Genomic DNA, 27,594 nt, shown 5'->3' with positions numbered 1-27,594 from the left:
TGCCACTTAGGTCCAGAGCGAAATACCTCAATGCTAAAGACGGGCAAAGTTATCGGCATATCCAAACCCAGCTTTATGTAAACACACCTGTTAGCTGTCATTGGCGCAAATACTGTTGTCAGCATTGATGTGGCAACCTCTGGTGTTGAAAAATAAAGCCAATGCGGAAATGTAAAACACTGCAGTTCCTCGAGTGTCCTCCATTAGGCTGGTTACAAAAGCCTGGAGAGTCCCATTAGCACATGTTAAAATGCCCATTTTTACAGCAGAAATAAACATGTTTACAGCCTGGTACAAAAAACAACATGGCAATCTGGACAGCTCATGTGGTTATTGGTAGACCCTGTATGTGGGTTGTATTTTTTTCTATAACTCATCTGTTTGTATTCTATAAAAGCATAATTATGGGCGTGGCTGATCAGACTGACAGCTTGGTGCTTTATAGCTGTTTGCCAGGAGGCTAACAGCCCGCCTCAGCTCCAACTCTTTGCCAGTTTCTAAATGAACCAAAGTTAGTTTGAGACGGCATTTCCAATATGGCAACTGCCATTACTGGGTGTCATCACTGAGACTACATCCATGTTTTATACAGCCTACGGGTAAAACTTGTCTGCAGCTCGTCCTGCATATTATAAGACAATATATCCATATCTAATATGCAAAAGACCAAACTGCAGAAGCATTTAAAAAATCACAGGAATTAACACATAAAGTTCTAAAAATGTAAAATAAAGGCAGAGCAGATTAAGAGCTGTTATAAAGAATCATATATATATACTGTATATATATACATATATATGCGCTACTCACCACTGCACTATTATCCTATTTAGCCTTGTACATATAAGTCTTTGCTTATTTGTTTATTTTTGGGTTTATTGTTGATATTTAATGTTATACCTTTGTACAAAGAGAGCACAGTTTACCAAAGTAAAATTCCTTGTGTGTTTCAGCACACCTGGCCAATAAAGCTGATTCTGAATCTGATATATAAATATACAAATATACATACAATATATTCTGTGTGCATTTTTGCCCCACAATACTTCTGAGTTATGGGCCTTTTTTACCCTCTCCTGTCTTATCCCAACTCTAATTGAATGAGGATAAGAGAATTGGTTTACTCCAATTAAAGGCCATGCTGCCTATTCAGAGCGAATAGTACTCTGTGGATGAGATTGATATCCCCTGGCTGGGGGCCACATGTAGTTTGTATTGGGCAACTAATTCAATCAGATTTACGGAGAATGGCGTCATGTGAAAAAACAGAGCCAAGGAGACCCTGTCCTTACCCTGTGTGTGTGTGTGTATGTGTGTGTGTGTTTGAGTGAGTGTGCGCTGTAGTGTGCGTTGCTGCAAATCTATTAAACCTCTTGACCGACGCTAAGTGCAGGGTCCCATCTCTCTAATAGCAACATATTACAGTCCATTTTGTGCACAGTCCCGTCCAATCTCAGGGTCTCAGCAAAATAAAAAAAAATATTTGTGTCATTTTGTGCAGCATGTTGAAATCTCTATCAGCTTGTGGTGGGCTTTTAAAAAAGCAATAGTGTTGCATAATTGATGAATGGGCTTTTATTTACGCAGGAACAGGTGAAATATGAAAGACTGAGGGGGAGACAGTTGAAAGAGCAACACTTTTCTGTCATTACTGTGGGGAAAAAGAAGGATAGAGAAAATGTATATTAAGGCAGATAAGAGGGCAGAGAAAGAAAATGGAGACATGGACTTTAAGTGGTAAAGAAAGGGTGAATGATAGCCAGAGTGGGACAGAGAAATAGGGGGAAGGGGGGATTACAGATAAAAGCACCCCACTCTCATTTTAAGAGTTTAACCCATGGCCTCTCACAGTGACCGATTACTCACCCACATCAGCACATCCCAAACCCAGAACACATCCATCGCTTCCACTGAGCACACAGCGGATGACGTCAGCCAAGACGCCTGCACACACCTCAGCCTGGTCAGAGAAGACAAAGAACAGCGAGCGTCTCATGATTCATAGCCGCACTGAAAAACACATCTGTTGAAACGTTAAAAAAAATCTGCAGAAGAGGAGGAAGTCATACTGATTCTGTCAATTCCCTTTGGCTCAGACATTGTAAGCAAGCTGGGAAACGGTTGAATTGAAGGGTGGTGTAATTGTTAGTTCTATTCAGGCCCTATCAGTTTTTAGGTCAGCAGACAGAGGAGACAAACAGAGGGAAAATATGCATTGAATGGTGAGGAAAATAAACAGTATGCCACCTTAGTGGGACGGCTGTGGCTCAGTGGTAGAGTCTGGTCTCACAACCAGAAATTTAACGTGTTTGATCCCCATGTGTCCTTGGGCAAGACAATTAACCCCAAATTGCTCCTGGGTTAGGGTTAGGATTAGGATTAGGGTTAAATCTAAACCTAACCCTAACCCTAATATTTAAAACCATATCTTCATATTATGTTCAGCAATAATCAGGAAAAAGAGCCAAACCTGGCTTGACTCTTGAGGATAGACAGCATCGAAGTTGAAGGTCTTCACAAGACGTTTGCTATCCCTGTCTAGTGTCATTGTGGAGTGTGTTTGGCTTTTGCTGATTGGCTCCATTATGATGACTCTATTCTTGGACGGTTCAACACGGAGAACAGGTGGTTGGCTTTGGCCCTCGAACAGTGTTGGGTTCACCCTCAGCATGACTCTGACCTGTACATATAAAAAGGAGATAGAAGCAAGATGGAAATGTCAGTATGATATAAATTGTAGAATTGCAACTGATGTATTCAATTGCATGAGGTGAGCATAGTCCCAGTAGCAGCATGGCCCTAATAAAATTAATGTCAGTATGTCTGACATTCTTCCATTTGAATAGACAAGAATTAGATAGATAGCCATGACATTTGGTCCATACTTTAATGGTTGTCCTTTCTTCGATGGACTCTCCTTTCACTTTCACGTCTCACACCATCAGACCAGGTTTAGAAATGTTATTAGTACTGTACCGTCATTAAGGACCAGATACATGCAAAACTAATGACATATCAGCAGCCTCAGCCAACCCTGTGTAGAGAACATATTGATAACTGGGGCGGCTGTGGATCAGTGGTAGAAGCAGCCACCAGAAGGTCGGAGGTTTGATTAGGGCTGGGAAATATATCAAGTTTTAAAGATATATCGATATATTTCCAAACAAGATATAGGGTATAATATCGATTTAGTTTATGTTGCATTAAAATAACGTTAGAGCTGCCAGTTCACCTTTTTCTCATCTCACTGATGATGACTGTCTGTCTGTCACTCTTCTCCTCCTCTCTCTCTCTTTTATTGTATTCAAGGAAAAATTTTATTATAAAATATTACTTTATAAATTCAAAAACGGGTAGTTTATTTTTCCTGTGTTTTGACCGTTAATAAAAGACATATCGATATATATATATTGAGGATCGCCATTTAGCTAAACAATATCGAGATGTGAGTTTTGGTCCATATCGCCCATATATAAATGGGGTTCGTTAATACTTACATAGCAGCCTCTGCCATCAGTGTCTGAATGCGGTGTAAACGTGGCCTGCGGTGTACAAAGCACTTTGAGTAGTCAGGAGACTAAAAATGCGCTATACAAGCTCAACTCCATTTACCATCCATTTGGTAAGTGGACTTAAGAGGTTCATCAAGTTAGACTAAACCTAATGAATCTGGTCATCAAGTAAGATATTTAAGGTCTGCTAAATTCTGCTGCTAAATACAGAAACTCCAGCATGTTAGCATTGGTCTAAATCAGCATGTTAGCATTGTTCTAATGACCATGTTGACATGCAGATATTAGCATCAGCTCAAAATCCAGCTGTTAGGAGCTCAAGTGCAGGATGTGAGTCGAAGTCATATTTAAAAGGAAATTTTCAATACTGTAAGCAAAATGTCAAGAATGACATTACAAAAATGCCAAATCCTTCTAATCCAGACACTGAGAGGGGGGATGCGAGTTTCTTTCCCAAAACTTTAAAACAGCATATCTTATCCATTAATATTAAAATACAAACAAAATCATAGTTCAAGAGATTCTGTGTGTTCTGCTTCTAGCTTTCTGTTTGGGCTGTTCTAATGCCACTATTTGGACAGGCCTCATAGTGTGCCCGGCTGTGCTCAACATTAAAGGTTTTAACCACCCTCGGGGACAATGGGGGTCCCCAGCTGTTAGCTCCGTTATTTTGGGGGTCTGCGGCTGAAAGCTTGGGAGCCCCTGTTCTAATCTCCTGAGGCCAAATATCAGTGGACAGATCCAAACCTGGTTTAGCACTGAAACAGTTTGTATGCATAAATAAATAGATTAAGTGGCAAGTTCAAACATAGATGTTATTTTTGTGATTTCAGTGAACAGACTCATTCATGATGTAAGGTTTTGACCTCATAAAAAAGCCTCATTGCAGTCTACCCTGGCTAATATGAATCTAGCTTTATACCAGTTAAACTTTGTAGAGGTCAAAGCGAAATCGGCTTGTAAAAACCTTCAGGGACAGAAGTGCAATGACTCCTACAAGAGTTAAGTTAAAACGACAATTCCACTTACCCCTGTATTCATACTGTATAGAAGATAAATGCAGAACGGGTGAGCAGTTTCAAATACAACTTAAAAGAGAAGCCTGTTCCATTACTTATTAAATGTAATGGCTGGGTAGCTTTTACAGAACAACATGTACTGTATGTAAGTGATTTTCAAAAAAAGCCTGAGATCTTAAGCAGAGAATGAGAGCAGCGTACAGGTAACATAAACTTTTGAAAATAAATCTGAGCACCGAGGGGAAACATTAAAAAACAATGAGTTTCAAAACAGCAAGTTCAAAAATATCCTCATGTAAAATTCAAGCGAGTCTTAGTCATCGCCGAGTCTTTGCATCCAGAGACGTGAGGGCACTGACACAGTGAGAAGTCTCTTAATATTTGTAGACAAAATATTCACAGCTGCCCGCCATGTAGTCAGTTACAGGTTATCATTTTCTTATGTAAAATGCATTTTGAAAAAAGGAATTCAAGGCTTACCGTTTACCAAAACATGGGTTTTATCTCAGGAGGCTGACATTAAATGATGCTGTGAGGTGGAAGTAACAGTAAGACTTCCGCTTGGAGCCCCTGATGCTCAGCCATTGGAGGGTAAGATGTTATTTTATGCAACATGAGTTAGGAGAGACATCGGTTGAAAAGGGGAAACCTTGCAGAACAAATTAGTTAACGTCATTATGAGTTAGATTTGAGCATTACGAAGGTGAACTGAAGATGGTGTTCTTTGCCGTCGTAAATGTTTCTCACATCGCTTAATTGAAGCAAATTGGTTCCCTTTAATAAAATCTGCTCTTGTGCTTCATAGCCGTCGCCTGATTTTTCCAACAAAAATGAGCCGTATGTTGTCTCAGGTTGGATTTTGTTGAGTCTGCAGTCGACAGCCAGCTCATTCAATTAATGCAGGGACCATACATGCACTTACAGCTGCATGGCAATGCATACCTCCTGCTATATTTCCACATGTCATGACATTAATTCCTTAATGCAGCTCTCCACCGGAAGCCCAAGGATTTAGAGGATTTAAGGGTCTTAAATTAAGTTAGATCCCGACTCTTACAGTCATTTAACAAGGCTCATAGGTCTTAGTCTGCAACAAGACAAGACAAGATGCACTTCACAATAGACAATATGCTCTAATAAGGTATATAAGCCAATTACATTTTTCTTAATCAGGATTCAGGTCTTCAAGATCGCAAGTAACCATGTGCGCCGTAACACCCAGCTGACTGTGGTTTTCTTGAAATTGTCCAGGACTGCATTACACCACCATGACATCATCTCTTATTGACCGAATGCAAGCCATCTTCCATCTGCTGCATGATAAGTTCTGCGAAGGTTTTTTTTTCTCTTTCCTCTTCATAATTTGAAAACCTTATGCAAGAAGTGGCTCCCTAACGTCATTGAACATGTGTCAAACTCTATTTATGATGGTTCAATTATTCAAGAGACCTTTTCCACAAGCAGAGAACCTTCTTTACCGTTGTTACACACACATAGAAACTGGCACGCAGAGGCACACTGAGCTGAGTGCTCGGGCAGGTGTGTGGGGTCTCTCAGAGCCCTTATCTGTAACTCTAGACTGAACCCAAGAGTCCATCCATCTGAGACAAGGGGAGGGCAGGCAGCCATATTGATCTCCCCACTTTCTCTCCCAGAGGAGGGGAGTGGAGAGGAGGGGAGGAACAAGATGGAGACATTAGCACCACATTACAGTGTATCATAAAGAAGGGGGGGATATAGGATCTCCTCCAAATTGACTGTGATCTCTTTATGCTGGAACAAGGGCGGTAAAAACACTTCCAAGGTGGTGGATGTGGACGAGGAGGATGGTGCTATATATCACCACAGATATAGACCTATACTGTAGGTTTTTACATATTGCAATATAAGTTACAAAGTGGCCCAAAATGGTCTTGTAAATGTACATTAGCCCCGTTTCCACCAAGCGGTCCGGTTCAGTTCGGTTCGGTACAGCACCCATTTATTGGCGTTTCCACCATCAAAAGTTTGGAATGGTACCAAAATAAGGGATCCATACCGTCCTACTTTTTTGTTAACGCTTCTGCTGGGGTGCCAAGGGTACCGATCCTACCCAAAGGGTCCCCTGTTTACTGTGTCCCTGTTCTTCTTGAACGTTTAACTTAATTAATAGCTGGCTACAATGTGTTGGGCTGCTATGATGTCACACTATTAAACAGCTGACACGGCTATCTATCTACTTTTTGAATAATACTGACTTATGGAAGCCTTGTGTATACTGTAAGGCTTAAAGCCGTTAATACATGGCTTAAATCCCTTGTGACACACATTATAGATTCTGTGTGACATGACTAAACTACTTTATGGTATATTAAAATGGGAATATAATTAACAAAATGAACACAATACTTTTGTGATGAGTCCAAGTTAACTTACGTTATGAATCAAGTCATAACGGTCATGGGTGATTTTCTGGTAGACCAGTATACATTAGAGTGTTTTCTGCAAGCAGTGAAGTTGCTCCCTTATGGCTATTAGAAAGTAGTTTTCCACATTGGCTAAAGAGCCTGAGTCCAATTATGCTACCACAATTTCAACAAGTAGCCTCTCTTGCAGCAAGACATCCTTTTGTTTCCTGGTAATGTACAAGATAATTAAAACACAGTAAGAAGTTGATGTCAGTAAATCTATCCATGATGACAGAGATTTAGGAGAGGCAAAGCTCATCAAATGTTTACTGGTTTACTAAATCTAACTGGTGTGTCCCTCTTTAATGAAAATGAATCTTTTATTCAAAAATTAATTCCCAAAAATGCTAGAATTGTCACCAATTTCAACCCAAACCAAAAAGGATTCAGTGAAAAATGTTGATCTATTGAAAAATCTGAAGCTTTATACTGTACCTTGCCAACACTGGGTGAGTCTTTGGTCCTAGTGGCAGCTTGGAGCAGGCAGGAGGGTACGGGTGGCGGGCTTTTCTGGATCATCTCCCTGAAGCAGGTGGAGAAATGAGCGGGAGCCGGATCAGAAGCCTGGCCCCTTTTCCTCAGTGTCAGGTTGAGCTTCTCGGCTGCCCTGCAGAGAAGGAGGGAGGTGGCATGTCATTCCACAGATACTTGTGGTGTAGCCAGGCCATACGCTACGGTGGCCCTGAAGATAAACTGCAAAAACATTTCAGAAAACAGAAAGGGAAGGACTATACACTACCTGTCAACGGTAAATTGTAAATCTTCTGAGTACTCAAAGTGTTTTTACACTGCAGGTCACACCTACACATTAATACACACTGATGTCAGAGGCTGCTCTGTAAAGTGACCATTAGTATCACGTGGTTGAATAGAACAAAAGATAACTCAATATTTTCATACTTTGTTGAAATTCGCTGTGGAAAGAGAAAACTGTAAAAGGTAAACTGTTGCTATGACTTGCTAAGGACTTTTGTTTTGTCCAATCACAAACAAGTATTTTGCTCCTACCCTTTCCAGTCTCTGTTTTTTGCAGTAAGTGAAATATTGCATTTCGTTTGAAAAATCATTTTTGCGTTTCTCAAAATTCCCATTTAAAAAATGTGCATCTCCTGAAATGTATTTGCATTTCACAAAATGTTTTTCATTTCACAAAATGTTTTTCATTTCACAAAATGTTTTTTCGTACAGATTTTTTTGCATTGCACAAAATATTTTTTATATTTCTATATTTCATATTTTTTCACTAAATGTTTGGCTGGTTCATGAACATTTATCATTTTGTGAAATGATTTTGCAATGCCTGCCCTGCTGCAGATTACGAATATTTTTGAACACAACAGTTGCTGTCTAAATGTATGTTTTGAATACCTTACCTGGCTAAAAGGGACATTGCAGCAGTGTTGGCGATGTTTACCACTCTGGATATGTGGGGGATCTTTGAGCTAGTCTGCACTGTCCCAACATCACCACAGGCCAGCGTAGCATCATCTGCAGCCTGCTGGGGGAGAACGCTCATTATAAAAAATCCAAATCTGTAATTGCACTCCAGCATCTCCTCCAAAAGGGGCCATTATCAAGGCAATGGTATTACTCTAGGGACAAGTATGGGTGCGTCTGTCTAAGTAGGGCATCTAGGCGGAGAGCACAGGGGGTTAAACATACACTATTAGTTCTATAATGGATCCTACTTGATGTGAAGTATAAAGAATAAACCTATGGCTGTAGTGCTGTTTTCTTAGCTTTAAACATGAATCAGGGCTGGAGAGGGACAGAAAACATACTCTCATTAATAACTGGATAGGCAACATGACATATTCAACATGTTACTGTTCAACATGAAGTCAGCTTCGCCCCAAGCTACTGAGCCGAACATCTTTGTATAACAGTGCTCTCACACACAGCATAGATGTCTCAGGATGTTTCACAGCAGCATAACGTCAGCTCAGATTTTTTCCTTTTAATAAGGTCTGAGCATAAACCGCCAGTCAGTGCTGTACACTGATGCAGAAGGAGTTGATTTGCAAGGAGACTGGGAGGAGTACCGAGGCAGGGCTGGGTTAATATACAGTTGAAACCAGAGCTCATTTAGATAATGTATACTCCCCCACTTCACTCCTCATGCCCTCTTGTTGACTCATATCTCCTTTCATAATCTTTATTTTCTATTTCAGTCTGCTCTGATTTCTCCATGTAGTTGCTTTTACATAGTCCTGTATTATTTCCTGTGTGCTCCTGTCCCGCCCACTCCATTTCTTTGAATTGGAATTTCTGTTTTTTCCCTCTCTCCTCTCTCCTGCCTCCAATCTTAAACATTTCATTTAAACCGTCTCTTCTTCTGCAACTGTTATCATTTTCTCTGCCTTCCTCTTTTGTCTCCTCTCCTCCGTCTTTGTCCTTCACTTACACTCCTCTCGTATGATTTCTCCTCAGCCACACAAAGCTGTATTGATCTGCCCTCTTTACTGGACCCGCCTTGCTAATGTCTCGTACAGTCTAGCAAAGACCTCAACAGTTACATTTGAATAAGATGTTTCATTGTTATCGTTAAATTAGATTTAACTAGTCAATTAGGAATAGCATGTTAATTAAAAATATCGCTTTCAAGACCATATCGCTCCAATGACTAAGACCCAACCTCTTCTGATCCCTCAGTTTGACAACAATCCTGTTCAATGGTAGCCTGGCAACAAGATGAACCTGGGTTCATGTGTCTGCCATAAAGAAAGATTTCAATCCTGCTCCATCAGACCAAGCCAATCACAGTCTTTTATTTAATAAGGGGCAGGTTTAAGCTAAATCTATTGCCTCACTGCGAGAAGGTTCCTGGTTTGAATCCCCATTGTTAAGGGCCTTTCTGTGTGGAGTTTGCATGGGTTTCCTTTAGGTACTTTCCTCCCACTGTCCAAAGACTTGCTCATTAGCTATATTGGTGATTTTAAATTAGCTGTAGGTGTGAATGTGAGTGTGGCTGGTTGTCTGTTTCTATATGTAAGCCTTGTGATTAACTGGTGACAACTTCCTTTAAACTCTTACTGTGTAAGGAAAGCAGCTTCCATTACAACGCCAAAGTTGAACCATCAACCTTACATACATGATCACCTTGTATAGGTTAATGACCTTTCTCACTGGGAACCTGGGGGAGGGAGGGGTGGGCTCAAGGCAGTGCAGCTTCCATCACAGTAATGCATATTTCACCAGCCGCCCCGTTAAATATGACCATCCCCCTATTGATCACAAGTGCTTTCTGACTGGCCAGCTTTTATGACAAGGGTAATTCATGACCCAATTCCATTCCATTAGCAAAAGTAGTTTTAAACAACGTCCTGGGCCATGGGATCTAAATAGGCTCTGATTAGGCACCATGAATCATAGCTTTGCTGACATGTTCCCCCATAAAGATGTACTTTGCACACATAGCTCATTAAAAGGGGAATGCACATAGGGGATGTGTTATGTGTGATTTAATGGTAAGAGAAGCTTTTAGGGGTACCTGGCGGTGAGGGTGCGTGGTGACACCATCAGTGTTGGACGCAGACTTAGACGCAACCAGCTGCTGCTGCTCTTCCACCCAGCGGTCCATGTCCACATTGAGGGGCTTGGGCCCCCTTCGTCTGAGAGTTTGAGGGGTACTCTGAGGCGTCCTCTGAGGGGTCCTTGGGCTCCTTGGGGTGTGAGGACTCTGGGTGAGGCTGCGCGGTTGGTGCACAGCTGTAGATGCCTCACGTTGAGCTCTGTCTCCATGCTTTGTGTCATTCTGTCCCAGCAGTGAACCGATGCTAAAGCTGGGTTCAAAGGGGGGCTTCGCTAATGGCTGACCCCCGCCCAGGGCTAATAGGATAGCCTCCTGTTTGAGCTGGTTCAGGGTTACACCACAGGCTCCGCACTCGCCCGGCTCCCTCTCTCTGTCCCTGGACTCATTGGTGGAGCGACTATGAACACGAAGGTTGTCATGAAGAAACCCAGACAGATCACTAGAGTCCTGCAGAATGACACAAAGGTAGAGGAAATCAATTTACATGAACTAACGGAAATCAGTAACCTGCCAGTAATTGAGATAAGCTCTATTTTCACAAAGAGAATAACCTAATGAGATTCAGCACAGGCTTCTTTAAGATATAATTACAAAGATAATTGGCTTAGTTTGATTTCAGACTTGAGAACAACATTACTGATCACTGAGCACACGGAAATTGAGTCATGGGAAGGTTCAATCTTAGCACTCAGCCAAGTGATCATGGAACTAAGACTACTGCCCCTGATAATTAAAAATGCAGTAAAAAAAAATTACATACTGCACCTTTGTAAAAAAAAAAAAAAGATGACTGTTATCTTTCTGTTTTTAAGCCCAAATTCATGGAAAATAACAAAATGCTCGGGTTCAAAAAGCATTTCATTTTAGTTTTTTCCTTCTGTGAAAAACAATTGTTACTTGTTGAAACTGAAAAGATGGTAAAGCACTGTTACAAATGATACAAACAATGACTTTGCAATATTTTCTTCTGTATTTGAGTGGGGGGTAAAGGATTCATTGCATCATTTTTGAAAGTTTTTTCTTTTTGCCATTTTTGCCTTGATTAGACCAGACAGCTGAAGAGAAACAGGACATGTTTGGAGAAGAGATCGGGGTATCACACGCAGCAAAGGGCTGAGGTCGGATTCGAACCCAGGGCCGCTGGGATGAGGACTGAAGCCCCGTACATTGGACGCGGGACATAACCGCTAGGAGGCTATCCGTTTCCCCTGCCATAATACTATAATGAGAAATTATTACTTATATTGATTAAATAAAGTTGTTCATCAAAATGGAATATAAATATCAAATGTTAATATTTTGATGATTTTGAGAAGATTTGGTTTATAAAAGTTGAAATCAGTCCGCTTTAAAAAAATATTTTTGACATATGAGTCCTGAGGAAGGAGCCAGGCTGTCAGATCTAACTAGACTAAACTCAAACCATCATCTTGCTGTTGATCTTGACAAAGACATTCTTGGGCCCTGGCCTGTTTGTTTTGCCCTTGACATCTAAAAGCATGCAACAGACTCACTCTGTCCTCCCTCCCATCCAACCTGCCAGCTGCCAGCACAGTCAGTGACCCATATTCCCCCAGAGGAGAACTGGAGGAGCTCCCAATCATTATGTAAAGCAAAATCATTAAAACTCCAAAAGTGCTGAAGCATCAGGAACTCTGTAGCTGTATTTCATTGAATAATATTCAGTGGTTAACAAGGCCAAGTTCATGATATAGTACTCTTTAAATATATATCAGAATAATCAGGACAAATTGCAGCTTCACACTCAAATGATGACGGAAAATAAAAGATATGAGCTGAAGTGGCCAGACTGGACTTTCAAGCTGAGCCAGATTTCAAACCTGTCATAAAAAATGATGTCATTATAAGGCCAAGATGTTTTTGAGAAATTGTCTTCAGATCAATAAACCTGAAAGGAGCTACTGTATAGCCGGCTTATCCGATTTCTCCTGACCATGTCTGTGGTCACCAGATACCACCTCTCTCTTTCTCAAAATGTGTACCGCTCTGTCCTGTGGTCTCTGTGTCTTAAAAACACGATTCTCACTGCGCTCCATCCCACTTAGGAGGACGGAAATAAATAGCCTCTCTCAATGGAGAGGACTGTGGGGATGACACATGGATGTCTCAGATGAAATATTCATTTGAAACCACTCGAGCAGGAATGGCACTGGTTTACTTTGTCGATGGGAGTGTTTGATGGATGTTAGTGGTGACAAATGTACAGATGGATGGTGAGCAAACCTCCCAGAGGCAGCACTGTAAAGAGTCAGACTGATGTGCCTGCATGAATATTATAACACTTATTAATTGACTTTTTGACACACAGCACTTGTGAGAAAATGTGTGAGAAGAGGTCGTTTCTATTAACAAAGTCTGAGATTATATGTCTTGACTGCTGATTATCTTAAGACTGAATCGTATGTTTTTTTGTCTTTATAATTCAAAAATAAAAATGAAATAGTCTATTTAAAATGTCCTTTTTATTTAACAAAGGAAATGCAATTGTATTATTATTTACTGTATTTCTATCCATCCAATATCATTTTAAACCACCTGATAAAAAGTCTTGATTAAACTTGATTAAATGAAAAACCTTTATTATAGTCATATTTTCTTCCCCTTGTTCCAGCCCTTATAGGAGCACTCAGCTCCACTACACCCTCCAACAGCTCCATCAGAGCGTCCTGCTTACTGACCTTGCAGGAGAAGTGATGGTGCACTGCCAGGCTCAGAGCTTGTTTCTTGAGAGCAACAAGAGTCGCTGAGCACTTCTCACAACACGCAACTTTCCTGTCGGACCTCCCAAAGCCGGGATTCTTCGACATGGTGCCTCTGCATAAAGTCCCGCTTCCAGAGAACAGAGAACTCCTGACGCGGTCTCCCACGGCTCCTGTCAGGGACCTGTACGACGGGACAGCGTCTGCTCTCTGGCACATATTCCGATGTGGGTCGCCTCGGGTCCCTCCGGCACCCTCGGGGGCAGGGCGCTCCTTGGGTTGGCAGTAGTATTTCCCGGTAATAGTTGCAGAAAAGCTGGCGGGCTCACAGTGATGCTGCACTTCTGAGTTCTGAGAAATAAATCATCATAAGAAGGATGTGTGGGCTTTGGCCGCGGGAAATTAGATGTCAAATGACGCGGGTAACTAACCACACCCAAATGTTTATCTCGCAGTGCAACAATATTATTCTTTTAAGAAACTCCATTAAGTCCTTCTTTTTTTTTTTTTTTTTTACAAATGCGGAAAAATATGTAGTCCTACACAATGAAAGAAACGGACTTACCCTGTGTGTTCCTCTGTCCAAAGCAGCAAATCTGTCTCCTCTTCCAGTCAGAGATGACATGACAACTTGTTAATATTTAAAAAGGCATCCGAACAAAGGCAGGGTGCACTTTTAATGAATTTAGCCAAAGCTCCATGGATGTAAAGAGAAAGTATTTCACTCATGGGTGAAAATGAAAAAGATCTCAAGCTGAGAGGAAAGAGACACTGTCTGTGATCAGGAGTGATGATGACTGTGGCACAGTGAGGAAGAAGAAGAAGAGAGCGCACCGAAGAACACTTCATGAATTCACTTTGCTATTTTCCATTATGTCCTCGGGGAGGCAGTATAGAGCAAGTGATCACACAACCAGTCACAGAGAGCACGCTGTTGCACCGTTTCTAATAATAATAATAATAATCTATGTCCATTTTACATTGGGCATATTTCAGAGTGCAGTCTTCATGGCATCGAGACATGCAAACTATAACACAAGGCTTTCTGCTTTTAATCTTTCTCTTAACTTTATAAGATCTAATTTCAAAATAGCTTGCTCTACTGGAGAGTTTGGTTAATTGGCTTATTATTGCAATTTATTTTTAATATCATATAGGCTATAACTTAGATGTTTAATCCCTTGGAAGATATTATTTTCGAAAAGGGTTTCAAAATAAGCTATATAGAGACAAACCTACAGTAGCCTATATGCAAAGAAACCTTAGTACATCTCTGGTAAAGATATGATTAAATAAGTTATGTTGCATATTTCTCTTTGGAAAAACACAGTTTTAAAGATTTGTCGATCAATTAATCAACTGGTCAACAAAATAGTATTGGTGTTAGTTGGCTAAGAATTTATTTTGTTCAGGACAGACGTATGAAATAGAAAACATTTTAACATTTTAACATTGTAACATTGTAACATTGCATTTCTTTAAATAAATGAATTCATAAAATGTTCATTACATTCTGCTTTCTCTGCATGTCAGATATGCTGATATAATAGCCTATTGTCTTTCTACTAAATGCATCAAAACTAGTATTGTCCTTTTCTAGTGTTCTGTAACACCATTAACATTGTAATTGTTAAAATTACAGAATATGGTATTGCACATTTTAGACTTGAGTGTGACAGGTTTTTATACCTGAATTAAGGTGATTCAGGCCTTTTAACATAGACTTTTCAGTGTCCCACATTTAGAACAGCACTGTCCCACATTAGGAAATGCAGATTGTGTGAAACAATTTGGCACTAAGACTACTGATATGTATACTATTTCTTTAATGAGTGTGATAACTGGATTTTTGTTTGATTAGGGGACATCCTGGAGATTTCAGTGTTACTGGGTGTGGATTTAATGTATAGTTTCATGTTGCAATATATCTCAGAAGTCTAAAATGCAAAAATTGTCCCACATTAGGCGAATTCACCCTACTTATTCCTACATGGATGTTTTTTAAGTAGCCTAGCCTTTTGTATTTCACAATCGTGTACGACGTCTTGTAATGACTCCACAGTTTACCTTCATCATATGAATTCTATTGTGAACTATACAGGCTATCATTTTTACTCTTCCAAATAAAATGTATTTATTCATTTCAAAACAAAAACATATGCTAAATGAACAGGTTTTACATATAATGTGAGCTGAATAATATCATCGACGTTAAGTGTTGTTTTGGGTTGAATGTGCGCCACATTACATTATGTCCCACTTTGTCCCACAACCAGGCTTTGTGATTGCGGCAGCGACAGATGGTCGGCTGCGCGCTATATAACCAGGCTGCGTTGCTTTCCGGGTAATTACGGTACGTGACGTCATCCTCCCCCACACCGCAGGCTCCGCGCACACAGCTCTCTGCCGGCGGAAGATTGGTTGGACGGTTCGGTTGCCATTTGGCGCATTTCTGAGCTATAACCGTGAACAAAGGGCGTCCATTTATTTATTTACCGTCGTATTTTTTAATCGTACAGACCGTCTAACATTCAAGATGAGCTCGATTAACGTGAAGAAGCTGAAAGTGAACGAGCTGAAAGACGAGCTGAAGAAGCGGGATCTGTCGGACAAGGGGCTGAAGGCCGAGCTGATGGACCGCCTGCAGGCCGCGCTGGACGAGGAGGCCCTCTCTGGAGGAGACACCCCGCTGGACCAGGACGCTGCTGCCACGGCGTCCAGCGAAGGTTTCGACCAGGCCGCAGACCAAGAGTGTATGGGAGAAGAGGAGGAGGGCGAGGGCCAGGTGGAGGAAAGCATGGAGGCCAACGAGGAGGAGGAGGAGGAGGAAGAGCCGGAAAACGGGGGCGAAGGAGGAGATGGCGCCGCCGAGGACGAGGAGATGGGAGAGGGGGAAGAGGACGAGGATGATGAGATGGATCCCATGCTGAAGGGAGATGTGGACGACATGGAGAAAATAGAAGCGGAGGACGGTGAGCCCGGGGACCAGGCCGCTGAGGGTGAGTCAACCCGGGTTGGTTATAAATGTGTCTGGCTGTATGGGCTGTGGCTGGGTGTCGGAGGGACTGACTCCATTTAAACAACGCGTAACGTAAACCGAGCGGCCATGTTGGAAAATGGATAGCCTTAGCAACAACCTTAGCAACACGTAGCCGGTTAGCTCATTCAACGTTAGCATCGGTCACCACCTTGACGAGATTAAATTAATCACTTTGTAAAGTCAGTACCCGGCATTCCTGTACAAAAAACGTGCAACTTTTGCACCGTTTCGTCATAGGTATGTATTTTACGGAAATATGTCGAATTAAAAGAGCGTGAAATAAACGTTTTGTATTTAGCGTGGTTAGCATTTTTAGCTCTTTGTCTGCGGTGCGGTGCTAAGTAGCGGAAGAGCCGGAGAGCTAGTTTAGTGTTCCCGGAAGTGAAGGGACCGAGGTGGGGGAGGGTGTATCAAGGCTAACCTCATAACCATTATGAACAAGTCAAAGCAACATGTCTGAAAGGTTTGAATGGGTTTTTGCGGCAGTGATCGCGCGTTGTCTTTGCTTCACCGATATAAGTTCAGTTATTTAATAATTAAAATGTTAATTGGACATAAATATGTAAATCAACACGTCCAAACATGAGTTACTAGTGTTATACTTTATACGAGCCGGGATCACTTGAACTAGCAGACCCAGGAGATAAAACACGTGGTTTGACTTGAATATCATCTTACTGGAATAAATAGACAAATGTTCAATATGGACACCTAGGTTATTAGTTTATTGGGGATGGTGCTATAAACATCTAAATAGGTCTAATTTCTTGCATGATGCAGCTGTCCTACACAACAGACCTCTTAATGATATGAACATTATTCTAAACCCTTTGTTATGGGGTTAATATCACTTGTTTTTCCAGTCCCAACCCAGTTTTCAATGTTTATTTGGACCAGCTTATATTGTAATTTCTATCTGGTCATTACGACTGTTACAATTTCTGGATTATGACTGTGTTGTTAAGTGTAACCATGAGGTTTCACCTCATAAATTAATATTGATGATTATGGTCGACACAATGTAACTAATGAACGGGCTTTGTGGGCCAGAACCCCACTGCCAGTCCGACCTCTCTCTCCATAAAAAGGAGCACCTCATTCTATATCTTTGTTCTATTTTCAAAGGGGATGCGGACAAAGACACGAATGCTGATCAGAAGAATAAGAAGGGTGTTAAGAGACGCCGGGAGGAACATGGAAGGGGCTACTTTGAATTTATTGAAGAGAACAAATACAGCTGGTAAGGATGGGACAGAGCAAAAATGGCCTTCAGCATCCCTGAAACGCCATGCATAGCTTTGTTGAACTGTATTGGCTTTAAGTGCCAATGCACATAACTAGCAAGAGGAAGACCCTCATTTTTAGTTACTATACTATCCAATAAAAACTTACATTCACACATGTTTTGAGGGTCAACCCTGACTACTTAAGGAGCCTTACCATTTATCTTTTACAGTGCCCACTCACATTTCTGTCTTTTTTAAGGACTGCATTCTGTAGCAGAAGTGCAACTTTCAGTCTCTATGAACTGTCACATCTGTTCCTCATGCCACTTATTGTTTTGCAAAGCCCACTGTGTCCTCAAGGTGAATCAAGGCTGCTCAAAGACAACAAACCCAGAGGAAAGTAGCAGATGTGCACTTTTGAATGAAGGGGGAGGGTGGGGAGGAATAGCTGAGAGAGGTGGGAGGAGGAGGAGGTCCATTGCTCCAGGCTAGCACACAAGGATGTAGCAATCTTCCAGAGTGTCTGGAACGTTCACGGAGGAGCTCGCAATTTACCGTCCATCGTTTTGCCTCGCTATGGTCCTTTCCCCCCCGTTTTGTTTGGTTGTATGATGTCAAAATGCTTTTCTGTCTCATGAATCATGTCTTCTGTGTGTGTGTGTTATCATGAAGTGAGAGTTTCAAAGTTCATTTGTACCCCTACGCAGTGACATCAAGCATGTGTGTTTGTCAGTGTGTGTGTGCATACATATACCTACTCTTGGTCAGTATTTTGTTTTCATTGCGCTGTTGACAGACTGTAAAAATCAACTGGCAGAAACGGCAAACCTGTTTTGATCCTGCCATTTTTTTAATTAATTTATTTTTTATTTTTGGGGGAAGTTTACGGACTCGTTGAATAATCGGAGTAACAGAATTGTTGAAACATGATGGTTTTTCTGTCTACTGTGTTTGTTTTTTTTTCAGACAAATTTCTCACAGCCATTTTTATTTTATTTTTTTAAATTGAAAGGGTTTTTTTTATTTCTTATTTTTTTCAGTGAATACAATATTTATTCAAGTGTTTTTAGATCTGTTAAAGCCAGGTGGCACTGGACAGCTACAAGAGCAGAAGTCAAAACTGTTGTTTGCAATAACTAAAAGCTCCAGAAAGTGTGTCCCCATATATCCCACCACAGCAGCATTTGTGACTGTTTGAGGACAAATACACTGACAGTATTCTAGAGATAATAATGAACCCCCAAAAACTATACACCACTGGGTTAAGATCATTGCTCTAGGTTGAGAAATCCTTTATCACTGAAGTTAAACCTGCAATATTTTTAACTACTTTATTAAACTTCCCATTTGGGTACTCATTCTACAGCTACAGAGTTGGTAAGTTGCTGTAGCTCTCACTACACCAGTTTCTTGTTTAAAGCAACGAGGCATGTTGAGAACCTGTACTGTATAGTTGCAGTTCCACAGAACTGTCTGTGTAAGTCACGACCTTTACATTGAGAATTCCACACATGGGAAGTTAACTTTAACTGCACCCACTATCACTTTGACCCCACTGTAACCCTCGAGATCATACACACAGCTCTCTTTTATTTTATTTTGAAGGGATTTGATCACTTTCACAAGTGGATAGCCTCATGTGTTAAGACTAGAAGAGGTGCTTTCTTTCTGTGTATCTCTCACGTTTTAGATTTCGCTGGATACTGCAAGGTAAGTGATGTCTGCCCAGGCCCACAATACAGATGACTATCCCAAATATTCCGAGGCTCATTTGCCGATTTACTCAGTATTTTGTATCATTTCCCATAGTCTGCTTTTCTACTTCTCTCCCCAAATGTTTTTCAGCAAGTCGTACCAAGGAATCTATATGTTTCATGTAGTTGCTCTGTGACGCAAGTCCTCTAAATGACTGTTTGGCATCTCTTTTCAGGGCCTCATTTAAGTCTCCTGTGCCACCTCTGGAGGAAGAAGATGAGGAGCTTGATGAAACAAAAGTCTGCCTTGATGCCTGTGAGTGATAGAAATGTGACATAATTACATTTGAGTTAAAAGTCCTCAATAAAAATGTATGATACTGAAGTTGACCTGTACAGCAGAGTAAATGCAATAATGTGGTGTTTTTTTTGTATTTTGTAGACAACAGCGACCTGCACTTTAAGGTGTCACGGGACAGATACAGTGCCTCATCTCTCACTATGGAGAGTTTTGCTTACCTGTGGTCTGGAGGCAAGGCCACCTATGGTGTGAACAAAGGCAAAGCTTGCTTTGAGATGAAGGTACAGTTATTATTCCTACACACTGTGCACTCCATCTTTTACTTTCATACAAGCCAATAATTACTATGAATCTCGTACTTTTTCTACATTGTTCGTACATGCTGTTTAAAGGTCTACATCTAAACGTTAAGATACATTAGACAAATGGAAATTATTACTGATAAAAATGTTGGCGTTTTTGCTTCATTCAACAGATTACAGAGAAAATACCAGTGAAGCACATTTCCAGCAAGAACATGGAGATTCATGATGTGCAGGTCGGCTGGTCCCTGTCCACTGGCACCCTGCTCCTTGGTTAGTGTCTTTTATTCGGCTTATATGTTGTTGTGTCATTGTCAGCATCCCTTGGTAACATTAGTCCCGCTCATTTTAACTCATGCACTAAAATAAACGCTGAAGAGCCTTGTTAGAATATTGTTGCGTTTCTTGGACGCACACAGCAGTGACCAAATCCAGAATAGTAAGGGGGTCAAACTTGGTATTAATAAACTTTACCATGCATTGTAGTTTTAGGATCTCTGCAGGAGAGTTAATGTTGCGTTCAAACTATGAGAAATGCATTTTACTGATTGTATTTTAACGCATAGAGGTCTGCCAATAGGATAGCACTATCCTACTGCTTTGATGATCCCATATCAGAGGCAGTCTGTCCCAAGGGGTCCCCCTAGTGTTTCATAAGGTGCACTGCATGTTGATGCAAAATGGCTGCAGCTCTCCCTACATAACGGTAATGGTGGCTGGCATGTTGCCCACATGGATGAATCACACACAGTTACATAGTCTTACTGGCTGACGTGTGGCAACTAAATTTAGTATATTCTGTCAACATATTTTCCTTTTTAATTTTAGGAGAGGAGGAGCACTCTTATGCATACTCTGGAAAAGGCAAAAAGACCACCAACTGTGTGACCGAGGACTTTGGAGAAACGTACGAGGAGAATGATGTCATCTGCTGCCTTATTGTAAGACATAAATGTTACTTGTCTTATTGGTTATTTAAGTACCTGAAAACCAGTCAAAGAAACAGGAGTTTAAAGTGCTGTTCCGTTTAGAATAAGTTGAATAAATGTTTCTTTTTAATTTTAAAAAATGGAGTTTTATGCAGCATCTTAAAGTTAAAGGAAGTACACATGATAAAGAACTACCACTGAGTTTCAAGTGTAATTTGTACTGGTAAATATTATCTTTAACTCACTATGTTTCATTCTTTTCTCAGGACTTTGAGGGTGATGAGTTTGTGTTGTCCTTCGCGAAGAATGGCGGGGAGCCGGCCGTTGCTTTCCAAGTCAGCAAGGACACCCTCAACGGCCAGGCCCTGTTCCCGCATGTCATCTGCCACAATTGTGCTGTGGAATTTAACTTCGGCCAAATGGAGACTCCATACTTCCCCGAGCCCCAGGGCTACACCTTCATGCAGCAGGTCCCCGTGAGTGATCGAGTCCGGGGGCTCAAGGGTCCACAGACCAAGGCTGACTGCGAGGTAAGAACCATTACAAGGAGATACAATTCTATGTTTTTTTTTTTTGTTTTTTTTTCCCCTCCACTTTAAGTTTCAGTATTAACAGTAAAATTCCTGGAGACTTTGATCTAAATACTTCCTTGTCTTTCATGTAGATTATAGTGATGGTTGGCCTGCCAGGTTCAGGGAAGACTACATGGGTGAAGGACCATGTTCAGGAGAACCCTGGCAAATACTACATCCTGGGCAGTGACACCATTGTGGACAAGATGATGGTCAGTACTGATACAACAAACATCCACCAGTCAACTGCACAGCTGTAACTGTTGAAAGTCTGTCATTTAGATTGTTTTAATGTCATGTATTTCATCCTTTATTCAAAACAGATCAACAGTCTGAAACGCCAGTCAAAGGACATCACAAAGCTCACTGCTATTTCCCAGCGTGCACCACTCTTCCTTGGAAAGTTCATTGAAATTGCTGCCCGCAAGAAGAGGAACTACATCCTGGATCATGTAAGTGATGAGCACGATCATACCAGTATTACACACGTGACATCGTAATAACAGCATAATGAGCCTCCTTGTCTTCTCCCTCAGACAAACCTGTCTGCCCCGGGCCAGAAGAGGAAGATGTGCTTGTTTGCAGGGTTCCAGCGTAAGGCTGTGATTGTCTGCCCCTCTGATGAGGACTACAAGCAGAGAGTCCAACAGAAAGTTGAGAGTGATGGCAAAGAAGTGCCTGAACACGCTGTCCTCAAAATGAAAGGTAAAATAAAGATTCTTGGGCTGTTACTAAACCTGAATTGTTGAAATCTCTGCAAGGACTAAAATATACAATGTTGGCATCTGAAGTCATGCTGTTTTTCTTCCCCTTCTGTTACAGGCTTCTACTCTCTGCCTGAGGCGGGAGAGAGCTTCAGTGAGGTCATCTATGCTGAGCTGCAGAAGGAGGAGGCAGCCAAGCTGCTTGAGCAGTACAAAGAGGAAAGCAAGACCGCTCTGCCTGCCGAGAAGAAACCTAACCAGGGAAGCACAACACCAAAGAGAGGCGGAGGCCTGCGTGGTGGTGGCCGCGGAGGCAAGAACCAGTTTGGCCGTGGCGGTGGACCGGGCCAGAGAGGTGGCGGCCGCGGAGGATTCCAGAACAGAGGCAACTTCAGAGGAGGTAAGGTTGATAGCTGAATGTCATATGATGTAATTTAAATGAATCGTGACACTGTTAACAAAATGTTTCTGATGTTTCTGTAGCTCCAGGCCTCCGTGGCGGCTTCAACCGTCCACCACGCGGCTTCCTGCCTCCCCCAGCTTACAGAGGAGGCTTCCCCAGCCGTGGAAACTTCAATAGGGGTGGTCCCATTCCAAGCCTTGGTGGATCCCCCAGGGGTGGAGCCCCTAGGGGTGGACCCATGAGAGGTGGCAACATGGGACCCAGAGGGGGACCAATGAACAGAGGTGGCCCAATGCACAGGGGGAACATGAACAGAGGAGGTGGAGGCAACATGAACCGTGGAGGAAACAGGGGTCATCCCGGACAGGTGGGTTTGGAGACCTACGTTGTTTATTCTTATTTTTTTCTGTGAGGCACTTTGGGGTTGGTCTAATATCTCTGCAGTTTTTTCTGAAATGCCTGAAGCTATGATATAGATGTGTGTGTGTGTGGTGAACCGGTATTGGTACCATCATGAGTGTTTCATTTGGCCACAACAAGATTTTTGCCATACCATCATCACTGGTTTAAATACACAAGTTTGCTTGTAATGCAAACATGGCAACAACAATTGCTCAACTGGTTGCACTGTGCCAGAAAGGGGGGGTGGAGAAATGTAAAATAAGTGGAAATTTGTTGTGAATGCACTTGAAGTTACCCTACCAATGGTTTGCCAGTAACACAGCCCGCATTCTCAACCTAACTAACGTTACTAGCCAATCGGAAACAGAGTACGGTGGGTTTTGGCAACACTTGAACTGTGGGATCTAGCTATGCATCACGTTATGCTACATTAGCATAACACCTCAGGAGAGAAAGAAAACAGATTCATTTAGAAGCTACTGAGATCTAAACGCAGTGTTTTAAAAACATCTTTCTCTGGTGTCATACACAGAAATGAGTCAGATATCCCATCAAATGGGGGGGGGGGGGGGGGGGTCTTGGTGTGTTAATGTGTTCATATGCTCAGGCCCTTTTTTAATGCATCACTGATTCTTTTCAAAGTATTATTTTGTTTATTCCAGTGGTCACATCGCCCACCTCTTCTATGATGTGTATTTTCATAGCACCATCTATTTTCTTACAGTTCCATCAGAGAGGTGGTAACCGTGGCAACTTTGGCCACAAAAATGGAAACTACGGTAACGACAGGAACAGAGGCAGCTTCGGCAACAGGAATGGCATGGACAAGGCCCAGGCCTTCAACCAGAGCTGGCAGCAAGGGGTCAGTATTTCCACAGTTCTTTTCTCCAGGCATCTGTTGCACATAAGTCCTGTTTGTTTTAGCATGTGATTAATATCGCTTTATTAGTAAAGCTTGAGCGAGATATGCTTTTATCATTGATATTCCCAACTCCAAGTGAACGAAGGCTTTGGGACTTTCTTACTTTCTGTTTTATTATTCAGCTTTTAATGTTAAAAATACTTGGATTTTGTCCCATCTCTTAAGTAATACAATACAATAAAAGAGTTTCTATACGTTGACAATCTCAGAGGAGGGGTCCTGATGATTATGATTCAGCTACTGAAATGACAACAGACTGTCATTTACCTGAAAGCATTATGGTCATATAAACAAAGCAAACTTTTTTTCTTCCTGCGTTTTCGCTGCAGTTCTGGAACCAGAAGCCGTGGAGCCAGCAGTATCAGCCTGGATATTACTAAGACACTTGTTCTTACGGACTGGTGGCCCAAACCGAGATCCACCACTAGCCAAGGAACATCCCTCCATCCTGCGTTTTGATTTTCTTTTTTTAAAACAACCCACTTTTAATAATCTTAAAGCCCTCGTCTGACCTGTATGATGTTGAGCAACAACATTCCACATCAGAGAGGAAACCAGGCATCCTGAGTGTATCTGAAGTTGTATGTATGTATGTATATATATATATATATATATATATATATACACACACACATGTATGATGTGGGTTAAGTTTCGTTCAGTCAACTATCCGTTTTCGTTGTATATTTCATTCTCTTTTTTTTTCACCACTTTTAAATGACCTGCTTTTAAAGAGAATTTCATGTTTGTATTTTCAGGAACCCCAAACATTTTGCCAGCCTGGCAGATGTTGAGTTTTTTTTTCTTTTTCTTAGCGCTGTGCATTTTATCTGTGCTGTGATTTTCTGTTTTGCTTTTTTTATTACAAATTGTAAATATCTTTTTTTTTTTTTTTTTTGTAGTTTTATGCGAAATTTGAGAATAACTCATGATTGAATGGAACCTTGGCTTATTAGTGAGAAGCATGGTAGGTGATTATACTGTTAGACCTGTATGTGTCAGTATAGTCCACTGTCAATCAGTTCAACTGAATCCACAAATGAATTACAGCAAGCTTTTTTTTTTTTTTTTTTTTTTTTTTTTTTTTTAAATAAATGTTCTGTTCCCAGTACCAAACCTGTAACCGAAACTCCATAGACCTACAATAAACAACTCGTTGGCTTTTTGTTTTAAACATACTTCCTGGCTTATGACTTTTGATTCACTTCAAAGGTGTGTAAAAGACCTTTGAACGGCGATGTCCCCGTTTGCTACTTCAAACAGTTGACATCAGCCCCGCTACAAGCCCAAGTTTACGCCTCATTACTTTAAGTATTCCCTCCTGGTGTCCTGTCTTTGATGTCTTTACAGATCCTTTAAGCTATTCCAGTGTACACCGCTTTGACAAAGTATTTTGACATTTTTAAGGATACAAGTAAGCCATTGTACTGCTACGTTCTGCCTTTAAATTAGTGTTTTTTTAAATATGTGCTTAGAATTAAAGGATAGACTACACTTTGTCCCAAGGGAAAAGTCTGGATCTTACTCTTATTTTTTTTTTATTGTTTAAAATCCCTTTAGTGCAGTAGACTTAAAAAAAACAAAACAAAAGAAAAAGCAAGCACTGACCAGCCCCACAAACGAAATCAGAACTGTGAAAGAATTTCTTGAAAATGAGTGTTGATACCACCATTAAAGTTTTGAGCATATATCTGATGATCGGAGCACAACTCGGACTGAAAGCTGACAGGCAGGGTTAGTCATTTTCACCAGCAAACCTAAAGGGCTACACAGCATCACAACACATCTAATACAAACACCATTAGCACTTCATGAAAAGAAACGGAAAAGCCGCAGACCTAACCCTTTTTCTGTTTCTGTCAGTTGAAAAGGCACATTTGGTTGTTGACTGTGTGGCCTGGTAATAATGGCGGCTGCTCATAATGTGTCATGAGCCGACAGAGGACACCCAGCTTGTGTTCCAACTCCAGACCATCATCAGAGTTGCAAAAAAAAACTGACAGTAGATCAGACAAAATATGGTTGTGTGTGAGCCCATTTTTTTTTTTTTTTTAATTTTAACTTTTGAATCCGAGTGTTATTTATAAGCGTGTAAATATTGAACCACTATTTCAGCCATGCACGAATGTTCATAAAATTGACTTCTAAATGTATTGTGATTAAGAAAGTGTTAGTTTGCCCGAGTACTGCTGTGTGATGATTGTCTACTATATTGAAATGTCTGGAGAGTTTGTGCCCTCCTCTTTTAATTGTACTGGATCCATAAATCTATCCGGATGACGAGCTTTGAGTTTACAGTATAACCTATAATAACACGACAGACTATATTTTTAAATGGCTTTATGTTGCAGGGTGTATATCAGGTCTTTAATGTGTAAACCAACAATGCAAAAGCTTTTTCTATCAGACAGTTTCTAATATTTGTGTTTTGAAGAAGAAAATTGCGGTTGAATTTTTTATTTTATTTCTCTCTCAACTCTATTAAAGTTTACGAACTGGTTAACAGTGACTTTGTGGTTTGTTACAAAGTGTTCACCTCTCACAGGTTTTCAGGCTTCATTGTTTCATAACGTTGAATCAGAATCATTCAGCTTTTCTACCCTTGTAGTTTAAAAACAAAGTGAAATATCTAAGCCAACTGGGCTCAAAGTAACACAAATAAGAATGAACTTTTCCCCAAAGAGTGAGCTGTCAGGTGAAACCAGTCAGTGGTTTGTAACGCCTCATGGATTCGCTATTTAGAAATGTTAAACTAAATCTCTGAAGCTTCATTCTTAAATGTAGAGAAAATTAAAAGTAAGATCCCACAGGTTGTCCAACAGGACATATGAAATGACACATTTATTGTTTGGTTATTTTATAGATAATTATGATTTTACTATATACCATCTTCATGAATATGGGTTCAATATTTTGGAGTGTCCTGAACTAAGAGAAGGGATCCAGTCTTATCACTTTAAAAAAAAAAAAAAAGCTTCAGCAGCTGTCAAATCAATCAATCTTTATTTGTATAGCCCCAATTCATAACAAATGTTATCTCAGGACAGTTTACAAATAGCAGGTAAAAGACCTCACTCTTTATTACAGAGACACAACATTCATCCATCATGAGCACTAAGAAACATTTAGCAAAGTTACAGTGGCAAGATAACATTCTCTTTAACAGGCAGAAATCTTTGGCAAAACCAGGCTCATAATGAACAGACGTGGTGAAACTGTGCAGGAGTCGAAACATGGGATAGAGGAAGATGCAGGAAGAAGGAAGGGAACAAAGGGGGGTCGGGGGGTCTTTAGCAGTTCAGGAGCCCCCAGGAAAAGGTGGGGTTAGTAAACTAAGATGTACAGATAGTGACATGCATGATAGTGACTATGTGCAGAGAGTGAAGGATAGCAGCTGAAGCTGCCAGTTCCCCCGGCAGTCTAAGCCTATAGCAGCATAAGAGCATAAGCAGGTCTGTACCTGCACCCTGACTATACACTTTATCAAAAAAGTTTAAAGTCTATTCTTAAAAGTACAGTGTTATGGGAACATATTAAATCCAAGCTCAGTTTGGTTGAACCAGAGGATCACATTTTGAGGTCAGAAAGTGGACACACAATAGGTAGACTACATATTCTTAATGCCTGTTACGGAGGTTTTGACTCCATATTGTTCACATGAGGACATAATTGATGAGATTCAGGCCGACAGGCACACTGACAGAGACCCAGATTACTCGTGCAACCACTCTGATGGTACTTTGACTGGACCACAAATCATTAAAAGAACCAGAAGACAGAGGAATATAAGGCCACTCAAATCAACAAACTGGGGGATTTCTAGAAGCTAGGACAATGAAAAGGAAGAAGTAAACACTAGAGTGTAAGAA

The 27,594-nt window shown here is 41.0% G+C and overlaps 2 protein-coding genes across 4 annotated transcripts in view; one reads left to right on the top strand and one right to left on the bottom strand.

The window, feature by feature from the left end:
• Window positions 1-15,613, bottom strand: part of kif26bb (kinesin family member 26Bb) — a 30,657-nt gene extending 15,044 nt beyond the window's left edge. For 2 of the 3 annotated variants that reach the window (XM_065963458.1, XM_065963460.1), the window contains exons 1-7: window positions 13,796-15,613; window positions 13,210-13,581; window positions 10,469-10,957; window positions 8,352-8,476; window positions 7,414-7,585; window positions 2,471-2,680; window positions 1,867-1,960 (exon numbers count right to left, since the gene is read on the bottom strand). In XM_065963458.1, the coding sequence (XP_065819530.1) occupies window positions 1,867-1,960; window positions 2,471-2,680; window positions 7,414-7,585; window positions 8,352-8,476; window positions 10,469-10,957; window positions 13,210-13,581; window positions 13,796-13,855 (1,522 nt within the window). In that variant the 5' untranslated portion in view covers window positions 13,856-15,613. The remainder of the gene's footprint in view (window positions 1-1,866; window positions 1,961-2,470; window positions 2,681-7,413; window positions 7,586-8,351; window positions 8,477-10,468; window positions 10,958-13,209; window positions 13,582-13,795) is intronic. The other variant, XM_065963459.1, reaches the window with a different exon arrangement.
• On the top strand, window positions 15,610-26,228 carry hnrnpub (heterogeneous nuclear ribonucleoprotein Ub). The gene is made up of 14 exons (XM_020631471.3): window positions 15,610-16,229; window positions 17,396-17,510; window positions 19,427-19,506; window positions 19,633-19,772; window positions 19,967-20,066; window positions 20,622-20,734; window positions 20,989-21,252; window positions 21,387-21,506; window positions 21,618-21,746; window positions 21,831-21,999; window positions 22,117-22,398; window positions 22,482-22,768; window positions 23,528-23,665; window positions 24,055-26,228. Exons 1-14 carry the CDS (start codon window positions 15,767-15,769, stop codon window positions 24,103-24,105), a joined length of 2,451 nt encoding a protein of 816 aa, XP_020487127.2. The 5' UTR covers window positions 15,610-15,766; the 3' UTR covers window positions 24,106-26,228.
• Window positions 26,229-27,594: the final 1,366 nt, after the last annotated feature.

This window comes from Labrus bergylta, chromosome 15 (assembly GCF_963930695.1).
Source record: "Labrus bergylta chromosome 15, fLabBer1.1, whole genome shotgun sequence".
Taxonomy (NCBI): Eukaryota; Metazoa; Chordata; class Actinopteri; order Labriformes; family Labridae; genus Labrus; species Labrus bergylta.
This window is presented reverse-complemented; position numbering and strand designations above follow the sequence as displayed.

Bases quoted from the DNA above. Each gene is read 5' to 3' on its own strand.
- hnrnpub (XM_020631471.3), top strand. From the start codon at position 15,767: ATGAGCTCGATTAACGTGAAGAAGCTGAAAGTGAACGAGCTGAAAGAC. The intron at 19,507-19,632 runs GTGAGTGATAGA...TGTATTTTGTAG, and splicing joins AAAAGTCTGCCTTGATGCCT to ACAACAGCGACCTGCACTTT. The intron at 20,067-20,621 runs GTTAGTGTCTTT...TTTTAATTTTAG, and splicing joins CACTGGCACCCTGCTCCTTG to GAGAGGAGGAGCACTCTTAT.